At 38.6% G+C, this 20505-nt stretch overlaps 2 protein-coding genes across 8 annotated transcripts in view; one reads left to right on the top strand and one right to left on the bottom strand.

The window, feature by feature from the left end:
• Positions 1 to 8058: 8058 nt before the first annotated feature.
• LOC111243144 (uncharacterized) lies at positions 8059 to 19323 on the bottom strand. Of its 6 annotated transcripts, none has more exons than XM_022788266.2 (4): positions 19184 to 19323; positions 9616 to 9953; positions 9141 to 9247; positions 8059 to 8781 (listed from the first exon to the last, which is right to left on the bottom strand). In XM_022788266.2, the coding sequence occupies exons 1-4, from the start codon at positions 19321 to 19323 to the stop codon at positions 8563 to 8565; spliced, it is 804 nt and encodes a 267-aa protein (XP_022644001.2). In that variant the 3' UTR covers positions 8059 to 8562. The 6 variants fall into 6 exon arrangements, 3 of the variants coding, with proteins under 3 accessions (XP_022644001.2, XP_086837699.1, XP_086837694.1); XM_086981573.1 differs by having other exon boundaries at positions 9616 to 9717; positions 19184 to 19317; XR_015322238.1 differs by lacking the exons at positions 9141 to 9247; positions 9616 to 9953 and adding an exon at positions 18141 to 18924 and having other exon boundaries at positions 19184 to 19318.
• Positions 19324 to 19597: 274 nt separating this feature from the next.
• LOC111251662 (uncharacterized) overlaps positions 19598 to 20505 on the top strand; it is a 62281-nt gene continuing 61373 nt past the window's right edge. Inside the window, exon 1 of one of the 2 annotated variants that reach the window (XR_015322223.1) lies at positions 19598 to 20024. Coding sequence is in view for 1 of the 2 variants with exons in the window: in XM_086981558.1 (XP_086837684.1) it covers positions 19923 to 20024 (102 nt within the window). In the remaining variant the exon portion in view is untranslated. The remainder of the gene's footprint in view (positions 20025 to 20505) is intronic. The other variant, XM_086981558.1, reaches the window with a different exon arrangement.

Below are 20505 nucleotides of genomic sequence, written 5' to 3'. Positions count from 1 at the left end.
TGAACGCGCGTTATCGGCAGTAGCCTTACTCGAGCTCTGAACTTAATCCATTCCTGAAATGGTCTACAGGGCTGGACGAAGCTCTACATATAAATCCGGCAGCCTAGCACGCTTACTCCAGTGAAGAAGACTTCAAAGCACAACAATGTTCGTAGCAAAGTTGTTTAGTGATGCCCCTTTATTGTACTGCTTAATTATCGTTGTATTTAAGTTTCCAGTTAGTGGATCGGAAGCTTCCGGTTGCCATATAAAATTTTCCTGAGTTGTCGAGCATAGCTCAGACAGGCTTAGACCTCAGCAGTTTCAAAAACCAAGGGCTGATCACTTGATGCCCTTCAAGCAAACGACTACTAGCTAGTTCCCTGATGTTAATTAGTTCAGCGACAGAATCATGCTTAAAATAGACTTTGCCGAAAAACAGAAAATGCCGTCAACTTTGGCAGAAAAAGCGTGACTCGGGGAACGATTCGAATCCTGTTTCCGCCTTCAAAGATGTGTGTCAAATTTAACGATATTCTAGCAAACTTCTCGCGTACAAATTTGCTATTTGTAGGTCTGGCATAGAGAAATCAGTTTATACTACATCACGTCGATGACAGCACTCAGAGGGGTATTCTAACGTACGGTGTTGCGGACGTAGAGAAAGTCCAAAGCGCCAATTGCGACCTTATTTTAACGAGAGGCCACCGTTTTAAAGGAATAGCCTTCCACCTCTAATTCTTCATGCCAAGTTGCCTACCGTTAGCACCACTTACCGAGGAGTGTGCGTAGAGGTCTTACTAAGCTAGTTATTCCATGGTGCTTGCGACCGAAGTATCTGGACTTACAACATGCACTTTATGCACTCCGTGCGACGTATTTTTTCTATGTTCGAAGATGTTGCGGCATCTGTGATCTCGTAAAGCAGACGCCCACAATTTTTCTGGCTCCGGATATCGCTTCCAGCAGCAGCGGGCACTCTTAGCGTTGCAGCAAATGTCCTAAGTTCAAAAACCCTATACGATGGCGCAACTAGTATTTATGTTCCTCGTCTTCGCATTCGCGCATTGGTAGTCAATGAGTCGTATTTTACGATGGGTGGAAATAACACTATAAGGCTCTTTACATAGCCGTGGCGCAGTTATAGCCTGAGATGTTTGATTTTGACTTCAATCACCCTTCAGTGCGGGCTCTTCTACAAAGCATAAGCAAATATTGAACGCTGATGCTATCCGAGATATAGGCGCTAGATCAATTGATAGACTTCAAATAGTTCGCGATTAGTTGTCTCAGCATCGTGAGATCGAGAACAATTAGTTCAAATATCTCATAGGAACGCGTAGGAATTGATAAAAAAAAAAAAAAAATGTTGTCTTTTGGTAGACAGAACTTTTCGTAGGCGAATTAAGCACTGTGGAGAAGGATTAAAGCAAGCAATGTTTTCGTAATTTAACTTATAAATAGCATTTTTTTCGGCTTTCTTTGAAAATATAGTTTGAAAAAAGGTAAAAAATATTTATGATCATTAATGTATATACGTGCGATGACTATTGGCACTGCTTGGCGATAACTATATATAATATTTGGCATTGTTTGTTTAGTTGTTTATGGCTGTTTAACAAAAAGTGTTACTTAGACTATTTGGGTTGTTTTCTAACAGATCCAGAATGGTTTATCTTTATTGTATCTAAACTGTAATATACCAATACTCTACATAAACGAGGTAGCACCGATATCACTGTTAGTACGTTTTCAATGACAGTAAGCGATCCATCTCTATAGAATTGAACGTAAAGTAATACATGTACTGATCTGGCGGACGTAAAATCTGTTTCATCTCCTTATTAGCTGATCCTCAGTAACAGGACGAGATGATATAGAATTTTATAATTTGGATTGCTTGACGCTGTTAATAGACCAATTTTTCTAACAACAGCTCTCTGTCTTGTATTCAAGTTTTCCGGTAAGTTCAATTTTTAACTTTTACTTTCCCTCTCAAGCCTACTACAGAAATTCTCAACAAATGATCACCTCGTACTTGTGCTTTAACGGAAGTCGTCCAATTTATTGGTGCTTAAACTAATAAATGAAAAGCCAGCTACATCGTAAAGATAGAAATCGGGAATGGATCGCGGCCGTAACGGGCGAAAGTGATAATACGAGGAATATCAGACCCTATAATAATCATTACTGACTAGCGTTAAGGTTAGGAAACTATTTAGATAAGAGGCTCGACATTGAGCCCACTGGCAAAGACGATAGGTTTGCGTTACTATGTAATTGTACTTCATACTTATATTGGCACTCGTGACGAAGCGCGTAATATCTCGTTTCCTAAAAGACACATTTACATTCGCGGACGCAGCTCGCGTAATAACATGTATACAATTAATTCATTCAATTTAGGTTTGTTGCATTTAATAGGATGAAATCTAGACAGTTCGATGGACGATAGTGTTGAATTGGAAGTGAACTTTGTGATGTTAACCATGAACACAAAGTAGCTGACGGGTAGGTACATAAAAAAATTCGAGGATACTATGGACCTTGCTAGCTTCCCTGTGACATTTGTTCAATTTATTTGCTTCATTACCGTTTTCTGGAAATTATGAGACTATTAATGTTCTTATAAAAGCCTACAGGTAAATGTATATTGGATATATGTACTGGATTTGTAGTTCTCAGACGGACGTCCGCAACTAATGCTCGTAATGCCGTCGAAATATTCCCGGATGTTTTTTCAGAGCTGATTCCAGAAACTCCCTGTAGGGTAAATCAGAAGCAGTAATATAAACTGTTCGTTAGTGAATGTCATGGCTTGTTATAGTTGAGAGATCTGGAGTGTAGCGATGCGGCTTTTTGAGTTTCCACTTCAATTGAATCTCTTGAGGGTTTTACGCATCATATCGCTTGCGCGGACGAAGTAAATGTATTGTTGCGGATCCTACACGGAGTGTTGGTGTGCTTTCCTAGAAAAATGCTCGGGGGTCTCAAGTGAAGAATAGAGATTACAGATGAGGTTCGACATTCTGACAAATCATTGACGGAAGCTTCATAGATTCACACAGATTGCTCGTTTCCCAGACGACGAATTCTGTCACGCGTTTTGATCATTGACAGCATAATCCTTAATAGACAAGTGATGCGGCGTTAGTTTATACCGCTACTAATGCAGATTTTACATTTGCGTCTACAGAAATTAATTGCTTTCCTCAAAATACTGAAAATGCTACGAAAAAGTGTGCCTGTCTTGTTTTAATGATGAGTTTCATGCTAGTGCATAAATGGGAGCAACGTAAACGCTCCAGCGGAAAGTGCTCCGTGAATCAATAATGTCCACTTTGTTCCTCTTTTTTGTGTTGTATTCCTGTTTATGTTGTATCCTACGGCCTAAGGTTTTTGTAGCTTATCCGTTACGAGTAGGTAAAAGTCAAGCACGTTTCCGCAAGTATAATTACAATAAACAATAGATGTTCGAACGACACGTCCTTCCTCGTGCGGTATCTATTTTTCTCAAGTAGATACAACGTCATACAAGCTAGTGAGCCTGAGCACCAACGGGCCTGGTTGCGAAAGAGTCACGTACATATAAAATTGCGACTAAACAAAAATCTCATTTTGTTCTACATGAGTTTGTATAGAAACGGTAAAAGTAGGCTGATCAAGGCCTACGCTAAACGCCACCGGCGAAACTTGATGTAATCACGCTCGTTTCGAACGAACGCTGCTCCGCAGAGGAAATGCTGCCGGCGATATTCAGCATGATCTGATGATGACAGCTTATTCTTGGCAGAGGGAAACTACAAGACAGATAAAAAGACAGTTTTCGTTAACGAAACAATTGAGCAGAAAAATGTCTTCATCTTTCCGTTCTTCATTTAATTCCATTGTTGTTCACTTCTAACGAAACCGTGAAAATTCCCTGCCTACTTCATCAGCGTCACGTGACAATGTTGTTTCGAATGAAGTTTTAGTTTGAACCAACTGCTCTCTATCCGAGACGGGGTGTCGCAGTTGGAAAACTGCATCTGTAACACCTTTTAGTGTGTTTAAGTGGTTGACGTCAAGTCGCTACCGCCGCGGATTCAGCTATTTACGGCTTGTACGACGCTGTCTGCGAAATTTGACAACAGTATCCAAATGTTAGAGGTTACCATTTGGGTTTGATGAGGACCATTAGGAGTTCAGCTTTTGAATGCAGCAGGCCTATAAACAGCTCGGAGATTGGCTGCACTCTCAAGATTGTCGTTTCAGCAGGTGCCTTGGATTCATGAGGCTTTCGTTTAGTGGATTAAGTATCATCACACGTCAGTGTTCTTGCACTATAAGCAACAGATGATATCCCATTGACCTGTCGAAGGTGAGAAAGGACTGTACTAGATAGCAACAAAGAATTAAAAAAAAAAAACAACTTTCCGGTCAGGAAGTGAGTCTACGAATCTCCAAGATAGCGAAGACGTTCTTGTTTGGTGTATTGAAGGCGTACTTGACTGAAAACAGAACTTATACAGGATTTTAATCATGAGTATCCCGTGTAAATCAGCGTCTAGTGTATAGCAAAATCTAAGCTTTAAGCATGACATCGCACGCGACTTGTACGGTGATTGCCCGCGCATTGACGCTAGCCCGTTGTTCTCGTATTGCCCGCGCGCTTAAGTTTACGCTTTGTCTCTGTAACAGTTCTTCAACGTAGCCCGATCAGAACCGCTCGAGATTTAATCATGAGAGATGTTGCTTAAGCTACCTGGATTTTCTCCAGCAGAACCATACGGTGGCAAACTAATTCATGGTTGAAATGGTACAAAACACTATATAAAAAAAAGTCAGACGCCAGTTAAAATACGTTTTCGATCGTAGCAAACAATTCATTTTTATAATATTGCACGTCAGATGGTAACAGGCACTGGCCTAGCGAATCCAGTATTGTTCCTGAACCTACGTCGTGATTGCTAAAATGTACTCTGTTGTTTAGTGATTGGCATCGCTGCGGAAGTCCAGTTTTACAAATAATATACAAATACAGCCATTGCAATTATACAAGATTTCGTCTTTCTTCACTAAAGATGTCTCTCTAAAAATATTGCATGTAACGAACTCTTCATTTAGCGTCGTCGCATGAATCCCACCTGTGCGCGTGGCACGTCAGTGCGTAACCTAGTTGGATGATAGCCTTAGAGATACGCCGTGGCCTGGATTCGCACCCGGGCGTAGGTAGACACGTGGTCCAGTTCGTTCTAGGAGTCAACCGTCCGATGTCTAGCGGCGATACTGGCAATAAACACGATCATATCGACAGCAGCTCGACCATCTACTAGGTTGAAAAGCATGTACTAAACATTCTATGACTTCGTTTTGCAAAATTGCGCTTCAGCTGGCTCAACTGTAAACAATTTTTTCTTAGTCAAGGCTAGTATTTTTAAAACCCTCTAATAAAAGATTTATTATTGAGTGATTAGTGATTCCTCTAGGCGTATTTCACAGAGTTCGTTAGACAACGTTTAAGTAAAAGTGTTTCCGTTTTTAAAGCGCAACCTATCACTCTCATAGACCACTATCGAACGTGTCAATAAAGCTTCAAACGATACGTAAATGTAATTAACAAAAAAACAGCTAAATTGGAACCGTCACCTTAGCTCGACTGGCGTATTTCACACTTCGTTACAACTGAATAAGGTAAAAACTAAGAAAAGTCAAACTGATTTTAGTCTTATAGGAGCCGGAATTTTGCTTCTCGATGGTAAGCATACACTTTTAATGAAAAATTTAATTATTTTCATGTGAATTTAACCGTAACATTTCATGGTTAGATATATTTATTAATTCGTCAGTGTGTGGAAATAATCGTAGGTTATAAAGGCGAAAAAAGAATGCCAATTGCATTCATACCTGAGACTAGATTTAAAAGGCTAAGATGTTTTCAAATGGTCCAAATCTGGTTTTACATTCACCTTCGACGTCGCATTATAATTTAGGTCTGGTCCTACTGGTAGACATGGTTTTATCGTGAGATTGTTCGTATGCGGCATAACATAATTATGGCCCATGTTGTTCGACTTTGGCATCAAAGCTCTTAAGCCCAGCCCTTTTCGTTTGATTAGGGATGAGTGCTGCTCCGCAAAAGGACACATCGGAACGTACCGTCACGAAGTTGTTGCCTAAAACAGGTTGTTTAACCAGAGCAGAGCTGAATACTACAAGAGAGAGGAAGAACAGGGTGTCGACCTAAATACCTAATTCTAATACGATGTTTAACCCAGGTTATTAAAGAACAGTCTGCTTCAGTGTCGATATCTTCAAAATAAGCGAATGTAATAGGTCTTCATGGACGAACCATGCAGATGCGAGTATCATGACCAACTGAGGCATTATCTAATATATGCGTCTATCTAATTACATTTTCTGGCCATAAAACGACCACGCTATAGGACAGACACACCTATGCGGGGGTAAGCATCTTCCAGACATGTCTTTACTGCGTGCTGATGGACGTAAATCCACCGCTGATTTTCCCGGCCTACTAGCAATGTCTGGTGGCCTTGTGTTCTATATCGCCTATTTCACCCGATGCGCATAGTGCGCAAGTACTCACGTCCGTCTTACCAATCTTTGCTACACATGTTTAAAACAGTCCGTGTCCTGCCAGCATCTATGATAAATGGTCCAGCACCTCACTATAGATCGAGATCTGGTATCATTTTTCTCGTACATTTCTATCTTACTAGGCAGCATTTTTATGTCTTTCCAAAACAATAAGCAGACTGCTACGATTCTTTGATTTAACACGGTAACAGCTTTAAGAAATCTATGGTGAAACATATCACAAAAACTCACAAATCTCAAATCAGCCGAAAATCATCAGACTAATAAAACGTGTAAAAACATTCGTAAGACAAAAAAATTCGGACAGTTCGTGTGTTAAGTGTTCTTTGAGACTCGAAAATGATGGGAGTTGGGAAAAGCTTCGTAGGTTAGGGATGATCTGGTCAGCAGATGCATTGCACACTTACGTCCTCACTGCTGCTCCTAAGTTGAGGACCTTTTTCTAGGCTTCGATTTGAATCACCATATATATATATATATGGTTTTTCTTTTATGCTTTGAAATATTGCACTAGGTTAGAGCATAAGTAATAGCGGTCTTTTTTAGATATTCCCCCCACTGATTTACCTTTATATGTTATTTAAATAGGCTGCCTTTTTTCATGGGCCCGTTGAAGATTCCTGTGCATTCCTGAACATTATTTTACCTCGAGTCCGAGCTCCGATAATAGATGTTTCTGGTTATATATGAATGAGTTTTTAAAATGTACTCTATTTCATCTGTTGTTAAGATTAAAAACTGTTGAAAAATGCCAGGTTACATATGTACTGTGTACCTTGAGCTTCAGAGGACTGCCCAACGATGATATACAAACCTCAATAATGTCATTATGGAACGTAGTGATACGTTCCACCCCAGTCGGCCGCTCAAGGTCTATGAGAATGGCCTAAAAGGACCTTCAAAGAACATTGGCTTGCAAAAGAGACTCGTCAACTGGCCGAGAACATTACTATTATTGATGCTTATTTTAGTTTTTTTTCGAAAATTACCGTAATTTCGTACAGCATTTTTAGCTAAAATCTGTACCTCTTAGTTATTTTTTTGCCAGTTCCACCCATATTGTTTTTACGATACGTTGTTATTATTATTATTATATGGTTCTAGTTTGTATTATAATTTGACTTTTGCGAGAACTAAAAGATCTCAGCGCCAATAATTCGACAATCGACAAAACTACTCGTGGCAGAAAATGGTGCTTTGGCGGAAAATTTGAAATTTGCGTAATGCGAGAACGGTGCGTAGGACCAAATCTCCGAAAATGTAAAGGAGTGTTTTTATAATTTTTCTATGCACAAATCGAAACACGCGCTAAGCTTGCAGCTTGTTGACGAGGGACCTCTGCTCACCCCCAGCAAAAACAGGTAGTGAGAAACATTGGTGGCGACGAAATTCGCATCAAATCGTTGTGTTGTCATTTGGTATTTCTATACATATAAATTTTTTTTAAATTTTGCTTCGTACATAAATAACAACAGTATATATATTTAGCATACTATATTTATTAATGTATTCAATAAGTAAATATGTTTCCTCCGGGTGAATTACTAGCTTCGTTAAAATGATATTTCCACAAAAATAATTAGAAATTAATGGTTATTTAAAAAAGTGGGTCAGTATTCATGTGCCTGTCTACAACTGCTGATGATATGTATGAAGCGTACGTTGGAGACCCAAAGCGAACCCAATCGCCGAACAGATAAACTGTGCTCGGGGCCAATGCCAATTGACAGTCCCTAACGTAGAACTTAAAAAGTACACACATGATATAGTGGTATTGTTTGAATAATAGCACCGGATAGTCTAATTATTGCTACTCCCTTTCTTTTTATCAGTGTGTGTACGTGTGTGTACGTGTGTGTTACCGTTGATGCTACAACAAGTTTTGATATGAAGTTTTACCTGAATAGAGGCCTCTAATAAATTTCACATGTTGGTAAGATGTTGACGGAAAATGTTTTCCTTTCGTCGCTGTTTGTGAACCCGTTACAGTACCATTACCAGAAAATAGTGGATAACGTATTTGTAGAAGTCAACTTCAGGGTGTGGCGGAAATTTGGGATTAATAGCACAATCGGTTATATTGCTTATGAAGTCGTATAGCCCTCCCTGAGAAAAGACATACGTATCGCCGCGAAATTTATGTTGATATTGAATGCCAGGGGCCAACAGATAGGACTTCATAATTCTCGAATAGTTTTGAATCTGAAATGAGAGAAAATTTCACACACGGAAAATAATATGATATCAATGATTGCATCCGCCGTGTGACGTTATGTATATATATGTGTGTATATATATATGTATATGTATATATATATTTATACATATATGTATATATATATATATATATATATATATACATATATATATATATATATATATATATATACGAATGTCCAAGCGCGATACTGAACGTCAAAGCAATTCACTAGGTTCGTACCGCAATTAGAGGGTAGTTAGTTAAGTTTATACTAGTTAGTATTAGTTTACATAGAATTACGGCTGTTTGGTAAAAATGTATTTATATCAAGTGCTACATTCACCAAAAGGTATTAACGAACCCTATCGTAAGGTGTATTCGCAGGTATCCTTAGTCCACCATCATCAGCAATTATGGCGTAAACTATAGTTGCATCAAAGCAGAGAAGTTTTGCCAGTTTCTCTATTGCTAACACATAACAAAAAGCACATGATAATAATGATGAGTGGCAAAAACACGGTATTCATTTTTATTCGAATAGAAATTAACGTTGTCAGAATAACTGCAGCAAAGTTCACCTTCAAATGCCAGTTCTTACCTAGGTTTTACATAGATTGTGCTTCTTCACTTCTATCAAATGAAAATAATAACATGTGTATTTTTTTTTCCTTGTTATACCATCTCTCTAGGCTGCCAATAGCCTGATTAGTTATTTTGTTTATACAAAGCTTCATTGTTTTGAAAATTTGGCCAAAGTACTCCTAGTAGTCACGTTAGTGTCTCTAGCTACTCGGGTTTTCAACAATCAGACTATATGTTCAGCTCTTCCCACTTACCATAAGCGGGCACACCGTATCTGGTGGCGAATTCGATGATATTTCGTGGCCCACAGCGGTTAAATATGCTCGTGGCAAAGGCCTGTGCTCGGACAGCTTCGACTGGATTAAATGGGCGGAAAGGTTTACATACGGAAAATTTACCCTGGTAGTATTTCGAATTAAGATCGATAGCCGTTGGTTTACGTGCACGTCGTTTTTCTAAGTGAGCACTCAACATGGCAATGACCAGTTGCGTCAAAATGAAGAAAAGCAACGGTAACTTCATTATTTCGATTGCGAATCTTGTCGAGCTTGAATGCCGCTCAAAGTGATCATCTTCGCCATGCGATCTGTCCCTTTTATAGCAAACGGAATAAATTTATTTTTCGTTTGGCCATCTGAATACACAATATAAAATTTTCAAATCGCAATAAAGGCTTCTCTAGATTGATTAAGCTCAGTAAGTTTTCCGGCCGAAACTGTAGAAGTAATCTAGTATATATATTTCAATGAATAATATATGAAACAAAAGAAAAATTATATTTACGGAGAATAGTTGCGGCTAGGCTGGTTTCATCGGGACGAAACTAAGCCGATCGTTTGCCCCGGACCCACAACAAGCCTGTATTGGATTGGATGTTCAAATACCTTTTTGTTTGTTCTACCCACATATCGCTGTCAACACGTCGATAGGGGGATTTTTTTTCTGTAAAATATCCCTATTTAAAAATGTCGCAGATCGTATTTGTGAAACTAAGCGTTAGGAAACTAGAGGGGCCTTCGGCTAAGTTAAAGTGAGTCAGTATCGTTCGTCGCACGTGATACGGCGTAAATTTAGGAGAGATGGGCCTTATCCTTAGCTCTAGGTTCAATATCTCTACACACGATTCATTGGTTTGTGTTTACTTTGTAGGTCCTTTCCCCGAATAATCAAATAGAAATAGAGATGAGATAGATGGTAGATTAACCTGCATTCCTTCATATAGTTGTTTTATAAGTCATCTTTTAGTTGCAACCTGATTAAATGTAATTGTTTTCAAGCTTAAATGCTGCAAACGGTGAAAGTTATATGGGTTAATAACTGATTCGTCCGAGACGGAAGATGAACAGTCGACTTTTTCCCTCTCGAGGTCCTCCGAAGTCACGTTTGCTGTTCATTTGAGCGATATAGTTTCAGGATGGGGCGCGGTGCACCCATGAAATACGAACGTTTACATCCGAACAAAGTCCGATGTGTCGACCTAACGGAATAGCTTGTACACTATGAACCTACTTTCGTTGAATTAATCATATCCAGTTGGTGTAAAAAAGTTGGTGAATTCTCAACTTAACAATGACAAGTTTCGTCGTGGGCAAGAGGAGCAGCCAAAGTTTCATGGCAACTTCAGATCAGAACCCGTTAAGATTACTTTCGAGAAAAAATAAAGAATGCAGAATGTAAATTTCCGACGCAGATTTTTCCAAGATACGAAATTTAATTCGACTTTTTCTAACTACTGGCTTGTCGAAAGACTACCGACTGATTCTCTACCTAAATGCCCTAAAGTCACATGTCTCAGACAATATGAATCGCGCCAAGTTTAGTGTCATTTAAAATGATAATTTGCTAGAAGTAAATGTGTTAGGATGCCTTTAATAAAATCTCTTGAAGATGAAGGCAATGTTTGTCAAAAATTGCTGCACACTGCACAGAGGCGCAAACGCTGCCCGGATCTATAAAAAATGTGTGCTGTTTATGATTAATATACGTTATTGAAAGAGTCGGCCCAAAGATGGTTCTGTCGCATTCGTTCTATATATTTCAACGCGAAAGATGCCCCCCATAGCGATCGATCGGTTACGGAAGAAGTTGATGAACTTCTTACGGCAGTTAAAGAACACTGGCACGTTAGCAGCCGTAATCCTTGGAGCTAAGGATCCATCATAGAACAGCTTTAAGCCATTTGAAAAAGATGGTTAGAGAAAAAGACTACTCGATATGTTTGGGTGTCACACGAATTGATGCAAAAAAAATTTACTCGATCGTATCCTGCGAAACTTTATAGAAACACAACGAAATCGAGCTGAAATTACTGAAACAATTGATCACAGACAATGAAAAGTCGATCACGAACGGCAATGAAGTGGAAAAAAAATTGCACAGCTTGTGACAGAAACCACGACGACGTTAAGTAACGATGAAACTGTATGTTTAACTGGATTGACAAGCAAGTGTTCCTTATAAGTTATTTTTGCCTGAAAAAAAAACGTGGAACTTACGTGAACCTTCATTGTGAACGACTAACAAGAAATCATTGAAAGAATTCAACCAGGACTATGAAGAGAAAACTGACATCGACTATGACAGTGTCGGACCATATCGATCCTTAGCTGTCCTGTAAAAAATTAAGAAAGCTTGAACGGAAAACGCCGATGCATTTGTCGTTCTAGCTCGGACATTGCACTACCAGACTATCTTTTGTTTTTTGGTCACTGTTTCTAATAGTGTAATTTTAATTTCAGCGAAGGGATGAAAAATCACTGGTTACAAATTTTCGTCCAGAAACCGCGGAGGTTTTACCGTGATGGTGCGATCATTGTGCTACCAGACATATGGTATTTGCTTGCTTTTGACAATTTAATATGGTACTTGGAACTCAAGTCGATCTGCTAGAAAATTTAGCATAATACGAAATTATAGTGATACAACTTGAGCGGGATGTCTTTATCTTTCCGTGGATAGTTGTTCCGAATAAATGTATGTCTATCCAGATTAAAATATGACAGTGTTCAGTACTTTTTATGGGCCTACGGTGATACGGCATAAACTTCTTGGCCGCTTTTGACGTTACAACGTCTTATGGCGGTAAATCGGAGCTGGTGTTAAATAGAGCTCGTCCCGATGGAACTTGGCCACTTTTTTCACGAAGCTATAGCTACAGAGAAGACTTAATACTGTCTTATTAGCTATGCCAGGCTGATAGAAGACGTCACTGTCATAGTGGGAGCGTTTTTAAAGCGCGACAAGTAGACATTTGCATTTTTTGTTAAACATCTGTGTCTTGAAACAACAGTAAATTAAGCTACTTTTGTACTACTCTCCCGGCACGCGATGATTTCAGATTTCAGATACGTAATTATCTATCATGTTTGAACGGTAACTTGCTATATAGAACGATTCTATAGTAACGAAATATGGCCTTGTGTTCATGTGTCTACACGGTAACATTAGGATGGCAAAACGATTCGGTCAAAGATGAATTTGACAAATTTGAATTTTCAGAATTGCTTGAAAAATCCGATTTCAAAACTTCAAAGGCAGATACTATAGAAATATAGAACAAATAATCTGAAGTTCGTTAGATGTTCTCTTCTTTATTGTCTATGCATTGAAGCCAGCGTTTCGGAAACTTCTCGACAATTGTGTACTTGATATCTGCATTTGTAGACCTAGTTAGGTTGTCAATGGTAAACGATGCTACACGATTTACCATCCTCTTTAGAGCACGGAATCAATCGAAACGTTTTGCGGTATCATCGAATGCGTTACCACGCTATATGCTATCGATTGTCATCACTCTCTTTCGAGATATCAGCCAATATTGACGGAAATCGTCTTCTACTTGCTCTAGACACAGGTACTTTTCTTGTTTATCATCATTTTTTTTGTTACAGTTTGGAAATAAAACGTATCTAGGGGTCCTGTATTGAGTGGACAGGGAAAGCCTTGTGCATGCTCTGTTTTGCTTAAAAGCTTGGGCAATCAAAGCAATTTGTACCTGCTTTTGAGGTCCTGAAGCGCAGTTATCTTTTCCATGGTTATCAGCATCCCAATTTAAAATGGAATCGTGATCTCTTGCTTCTTTAAAGGCCTTCTAACTAAGTATTTTCAATGGAGTCCATTTAAATTAATTATTCTTTAATGACGTGGAAGTAACCGCTAGTATCGAATAACCAATAGGTTTAGGTCCCCGTCTGCTAGTGGAATGCGCTTTAGAAGTTACCTACACTTTCCCATTCGCTAATTATTTCCGGTCAGAGTAATATTTTATAGTACTTCGATTTAATTGTGGATAGTCGATGTCTTTTTTGGGACGACGGTTCTTCTCTTAAAAGCCTAGTACGATAAGGACAAGCTCTGCCTAGTGAACGAGGACGACCTGCAAGGCTATCGAGGAGATGTTATGAGCGAATAACCGACTTAGAACGGTCTTCGCATTTTGCAGCCCTTGCTTCATATATAGTTATATATTATATCAATATAAGCCGTTAAATAAGCGTACATACTATTAAATAGAATCTGAATAGATACGCTTTTGAACTTACTGAACTACATTGCTTAAAGTTATGATATTCACTCGCATCAGTCATCTCACAGAGATGATACAGAATTCATCAAATAAAGTTAACACTGTTGACTGGTCCGATGGCGAGGGGAGTAAAGGCTGGACTCGCGGACCGTTCCCTTAGTATCTCTGTGTGCGCGTGTTCTATGGAGGTTGTATGCGAGCATTGGATAGGCAAATGAGTGACGGTTTTTCACTAGCTCCATTGAAATTCTATTGCTTCGAAAATCGTAAATAAATGATAAACAAATTTAGGAAAAACTATTCAATAGGAAATCTAAGGATGAGGGGTATGTTTGATGCTGAGAGTAAGTACAATTGCCACATAAACGGGCACCGGCATTTTACGTATTTTTACTATTTTATTTAGCATTTTAATAAGCATACAATTCTTAGTGGCAATTACAGGCATAAACCTGTTCTTCTGAGTAATTACGAAGTAATTACGTACTCTAGTTACTACTCTGCTCATTTTCGTATGTATTACTATCTACAGTTGATTTTACGCTGAGGTTTTTCCTGAACATAAATCTCCCGATGAGCTTAACTTTGTAATCGCATTAGTTAGATATGGGTAGACGATGTTTTGTTTTTTGCTCCCTCGCCTTTCTCCGGCGAGGTAGCCGTGCTAGAAAATAGTTGATATCATATCTGTGGAAGTCAATTTCCGGACGCAGGAAAATGGAAAGTTCTGCCTAAAAACGCATTTTGTTAAGAAATCATATAGCTAGTAATTTGCCGCAGAACATAGCTTTATGACTAGGCTGGCCAATGCTAACAGATAGATGTCATCTAAAATAGATGAAAATTGAACTTAAGAGAAAGAAAGCGACGCAGCTTATTCCAGTCGGCTTATAACATTACGCCTATTTTAATCGTAAAACAAATCGTTATGTGCCGTTAACCAAATCTTTATTAATTATTGATATATTACATATCATACTCACATTACATTTATTACTATTATTATTATATAAATATTTATCAATGTTTACTTATTTATTTTATTGCGAAAAATCTCAACAATTTCCATATTGCTAACACATGGGAGAAATACAGAAACAATGTAGGCCCTTTCTACATAACCTATCCTTTGGCCAGAAAACATTTTTATGGGGACCTTGAAGCGGAAAATTGTTTTTAACGTTAAGGGCAACCTTAATAGCTTCATCCTTATTGTATTGTTTAGGCTATGGAGTATACATTTTATAGCGCTGGCACGTAGACAAAAGAATAGTACAAAAAAAAAAAGTATAACCGTAACAACCTTCGTTTCTATTTGCGGTGGCAGCGTTTGTCGCCTGTATAGTTTCTGCATGCAGCAAACTCATCTACAAAATTTTTCAAGACTCCCCCTCTTTTACTTATAATTTTTTTTTAAATTTTAAATGTATACTGTACTTTCTAACGACGTACACATCAGTAATCATTGGCCATTATTTGGTTAGCTCTAGCGAAATGAGGGCTTATTAGTGACGCTTAAACATTATTCGCGTTTCGCTCTATAATGGTCTTTCCGTAGTCTACTATCCTCTAGCTTAGTTCACATTGTTTAAATCAATTCGAGGTAAGTAGGTCTTCTCTAGAGGCACTGATGCTTGTTGAAGCCTCAAATGACCACTAAGGACTGTAATCAAAATACGATCAATACGACTTTGATAAATTAAAAGTTAGCATGAATAATGATATTTTCACCGCTTCTGTATCGTCTGCTGTCGACACTGCGCGACAGAGGGCGCTACAACGAGAAATTACGCAAACATGAGCGTACCAACTTCGCACTCAACAGGAATGAAAGTAACCCGTTTGTCTCCTTATCATCCGTAACGAATCTGTGATACGATAAGTCTGGATATTCAGGAGAATCAAACAACTAATATATGACTCGTCTTTATCAGTGACGAGCGTTTCTGGTGGACGTGTGCTGGCCAATCATTACCGAGCCAAACATTAAATGCGATACTTGACATTTTTCTATAGTGGCTTTTTTCCTCTGTACTTTGAGCCTTGGGGGATTGACAGGGACTATCTCGAAGGGAGCCTACGACATAGCTACGTAGGATCATTTCATTTCCACGTTGAAACCGCGAAACCCGATGTCAAATACAATATGCCACCTTTCTCTTTATCGTTTGTTAGCTTGTCTGTGAGTATTACTGGATCCTATTTGTGTTTTTCTTCAACAAATGGTAGTAAGATATCATAATTAGCGTTTGCTAACAAGCTCAACCAGCTCTAGTCGCATATTCCTCGTTACCATTGCAACGCAGACCACGCCGCCTCGTACACAAAACGTAGACGAGAAAGTATAGGCAAAAAAGTCACCTTCGAAGTAGATGTGAGTACACTAAGACTGATACAAAATGCCGACAAGAGAGTCAACATAGCTCATTCGAATCTGCGTTGCTAATCGTCTTCGTATCCGGAACGTTAAGGCAAGATGGCTCATTCCGCGGACATCGCTACCCATGAATTCTGTATTTGTTTATTATGCTTTACTCTGTATCTTCGTGTAACGGTCACCTATACGCTTCGTATACGAAAAAAATGTTACGCCATACGGAAAAACGTTCCTGCTTTAAGACTACCCTGTCATAGGTGTATTTCATAAGCCAACTGCTTCTTTCTACCAACAGTGATAATATCGCTATTCGGCAGATCTAAAGACAACGGTACAACAGTTGTAAAGCGCTGCCTGCGCCATAGATAACGAAACTTTCGCCGGCGTATTTTTATTGAGGGGTTTAGACCTTTGCACGAAAAAAAAAAACTGTTTCGTTTAATTTTTTTTTTCTCACACATGCTGCTGTATCAATATCGATAGATTTTTGATGTGCAGAACAGCTTGCTGACGAGTTCCATTCTAAACAACCGTCCTTGCTTTTTCGATAGGACTCGCCTGTCTGGACCAAAGAGCCTTTAGTTAAGATGCCACTGCATCAAATAATTGTGACCTACGATATGCAGATCCTTTTTTTTCACATTTCTATTAACGCATGCGACCTAAAGTGAAACCGATGCGACATACATCATCATACGTTAACAGCAGTATATACAACAATCATATTTGTTATTAACACAAATATATATGTATATATTTATCTATATTTATAGATAGATAAAATGTATATATCTAACATTCATCGACTAAAGTATCCTTGTCTACCCTACATGGCTCGTTAGATAGACATACTTAGTGACCTTTCAGTTTGCTTACGAAGTTTATTATCAAGCCAAGTTTGATAGCTAAATGGCGTAACGGGACGTAAGCTTTAATCCCGCATCATCCAGAAGCTTATTTTTTTTGCGTCAGCAAGCTTAGGTGCTTGATTTCATGTATTCTAAAGAGAATTATACAGAATATACCGTCTTGAAAACCGTGCATTTTATTGACACCTGGCAAGTCACAATAGGACTTTGAGCTCAGGTTTCTAACTAGATCCAATCACAAAATCGACGTGATTGTATAGAAGTTACGCCGTTTTTTTTCTAGGTCTGGATAATCCCCAGTGCTATGATTGTTCCAGTCTGAAAAAGGACCATAGACTTTCTGCCACGTGGTATACCATAATCTCTATCCCTGCCAGTTTGAGTGTTGTTGAGTCCACCAAAAAAAAATTGACCTGCAAGATATTACCAAATCGTGCAAAATGCTTCTATCGGTTTTACCACTGTCGTTTTGCCTTGATATTCAAGCAAAATCGGTAATCAACACCTCCTGATTTCTAGTTATCTATGTGAAGATTGATAACAATGTAAACTTCATTGATTATAGTGGAATATTGCGTGTGCCGCTTAATAGTCTATAGAAATGTCGCATCGGGTTCCATGGAATAGCAATTTATAACAAATGCTAGTTTTATGGAAATTTTTAGTTTTAAATGTATAGCTTAAAGAGACGTACCGACATACGAGTGAAACTATTACCACACCAAGATAATGGCTATAAGAATTACAGAAGAACAGCCACACAGCTGGTAATGAAGAAATAGGAAACGAGGTCGCAACATGTCCTCTTTGTACTAAGGGCAAATTCATTGTATACACGCATCTGGCAGATTTGTTTCGTCAAATGGAACCAAGACTATTCTTTATCTATATATACATAAGATGATCTTCTAGTGATGTAAAATTTGCAGCTCTTGGCTAGAGCCAGTCTGCAGCAGTGCACTGATGTTGTTGTAGGGCACGAAAACAATGACAATATAGTACAGTCACCTGATAATAAGCGGTGCTTATTTAATCCAATGTTCTCGGCAAAGACCCCCGGAACCCCTTTGTCCGGCAATAGGCGCCCATATGAAATTTGCCATCGATCGGGTATTGGCGGTCGATTCATTTGCAACTTGTAGAAAGCTCACACGTGTCGCGACCAAAGCTGCTCTTGCTCAATGGAGCACGCATGTAACCCAGTCAAAAATTTTTGAAAAGGCCACAAAGAGTAAGTCGCGTTTGAAGAGTTACGTAATAATAAATCTGTGATTTTTTTTCCGATAGAAACGGCAACACCAAACGTAAAATATCTGTATAAATTCGTGATCACACACAATAGTGGACAGTTAAACAAATTGCGTTAAACTCAAAACCAACTCTATTGAATGATGTACTAAAAACAAAATGTTCTTAGAATTAGAACATTGAGATAATTTTCGTGATTTGAGATTAGCCAATGTTTCAATGCTTTGCCCTCATGCTGATCATCATTTGACTTGTTTTTAATAAAAAAAAAACGCGCTCAATTTAGTGCAATACAAGATCCTATCTCATCTAATGAATGAGGTAAACGTAAAGCCACATTTAAGGTTTGAGTTGACCTGTCAAAGTGATAAGAAACTACTGTTTGTATTATAGTTGGACATTTTATCTGAAGATTTTCATCAAACAAATGGATAAAATAATTACATCTCAAAAGGCCGATCGTATCGAAGTCCGAAAAGTACTCTTCAGCGAACGTCAGGTTGATACTTCCATTTGCTGGTACATTTTCATGGCATATGCGTGACTAAAGAACGTTATTCATGGTATATATATATATATGTGTTATATACTGTAATGTATATTACTCATTAATTGCTTTCATTATCCATGATTCGTTAATGATGATTGGTTGAGAATCTAAGAAAGAAAATACAAGTTTGCTTGCCACTACCGGGCAAAAAAATGTAAGCAGTTGTATTAAAACGGCAATTTGCTATCATAACGGAAGCAGTGAAAAAGCTGAGAGTTATCCAGGAGGGATTCAATGGCACATTCAGTCTTACCTCCCGATAGCATTTTGGGATCCTTCAGTATCAATGTAACCGATCATAACGATACATCGGTGAAGTTCACGAAAGATGTTTACAGTAAGCACTCTATCTTTCCGTAGGCTGGGATCGTAACCATCAAAACATATTGTCATTTCAATTACTCATCCTTTTTAGCGGAAGTTAACGACGACGACGACAGAGCTAAGCTTTCGTTTCGTTTGAAATCGAACTCTTGCTTCTTAATTCAACCTTAACATACAGCAGAAGCCAATAGCTTCGTAATGGTTAGTGAAGATATTAGAGAATACACATGGACTGCTAACGGATTGACGATAATTAACGAGACGAAAAAGGACGCTGGTAAATACGACGCTTCATATTATAGCTAGACTGGCCTACGCTTGAACAGTTTACTGCCCTCCCATTGAGCGAAACGAGATTCCATATTACGTCAACTAGACTATGCTGTTTAATGATCGCCTTATAAACATCACGGTCGACGTGTACGAGCTTTGCTGCGAGTCCTGTAACGTTACTGCATTTACGATGAAGTCGATCAACGGCTGCGAGATAAATCTTCCTATGGCTCTCGATTACGCTAAGAACTACTCCATTATCATATGAGTGTGGCCTTAATCAAACAGCCAGATCTCGAAACGCTTCCCTTGTGTCGTATAGAATCGATAGACCCCCCAAGTTTTGTGATGGACTCTGCACAAGCAAATGGTTTCACCGACACGGTTAGTGTGACATGGGATCTTCCTATAAAGACGAATGGAAACACACATCACTTCAATGTATAAGTAATAAAGGACTCTGTTTGTTCTGGAAGGAGGAAGTTTGTTCTGCCAGCGTAAGTATTGAGCCATCATAGTAAGCATATGTCGAATGAGTTTATTCGATTGTTTTTAATTACTGCTTTAATCTGTTACATGCATCTGCATAGGCCAATAGAGAACGTATAAATAAAAGACGTAAGCCTGATAGCTTTGACACTTTCAAACAAGAAGGATTAGGTGGTTAAATATTCTTGCTTTACCTTATACTCTAGGAACTCGGGTACAAACCCAGCATTGCACATATCTCTCGTATGCCCGTAAGATAAAAAATACGTGTGATGCTTCGGTAGCAAAAAACATAATATGGCTTGGTCGTGTCGTCCCATTAAAGGCATCAACAATAGCTATACAATAGTCATAGCAAAGTAGAATAGAATAGCCGCTGTAGGATAACGAGAAGGGCAAGACGTGGTCATGAAGTATCTAAATCAAAGCAGGTAAAGACTACTCTGTTTGTATATTGAAACAGCGTACTTAGAAACGCGCTAATAAGAC

The sequence above is a fragment of the Varroa destructor genome, unplaced genomic scaffold, assembly GCF_002443255.2.
Source record: "Varroa destructor unplaced genomic scaffold, Vdes_3.0 BEIS01000001.1, whole genome shotgun sequence".
In the NCBI taxonomy this organism is placed as follows: Eukaryota; Metazoa; Arthropoda; class Arachnida; order Mesostigmata; family Varroidae; genus Varroa; species Varroa destructor.
This window is presented reverse-complemented; position numbering and strand designations above follow the sequence as displayed.

Coding starts and splice junctions, on each gene's coding strand:
- LOC111243144 (XM_022788266.2), bottom strand. CDS start 19,323: ATGACAATATGTTTTGATGGTTACGATCCCAGCCTACGGAAAGATAGA. Junction 9,954..19,183: donor TCCCAAAATGCTATCGGGAG/GTAAGACTGAAT, acceptor TTGCTATAAAAG/GGACAGATCGCATGGCGAAG. Junction 9,248..9,615: donor ATACGGTGTGCCCGCTTATG/GTAAGTGGGAAG, acceptor GTTATGTGTTAG/CAATAGAGAAACTGGCAAAA.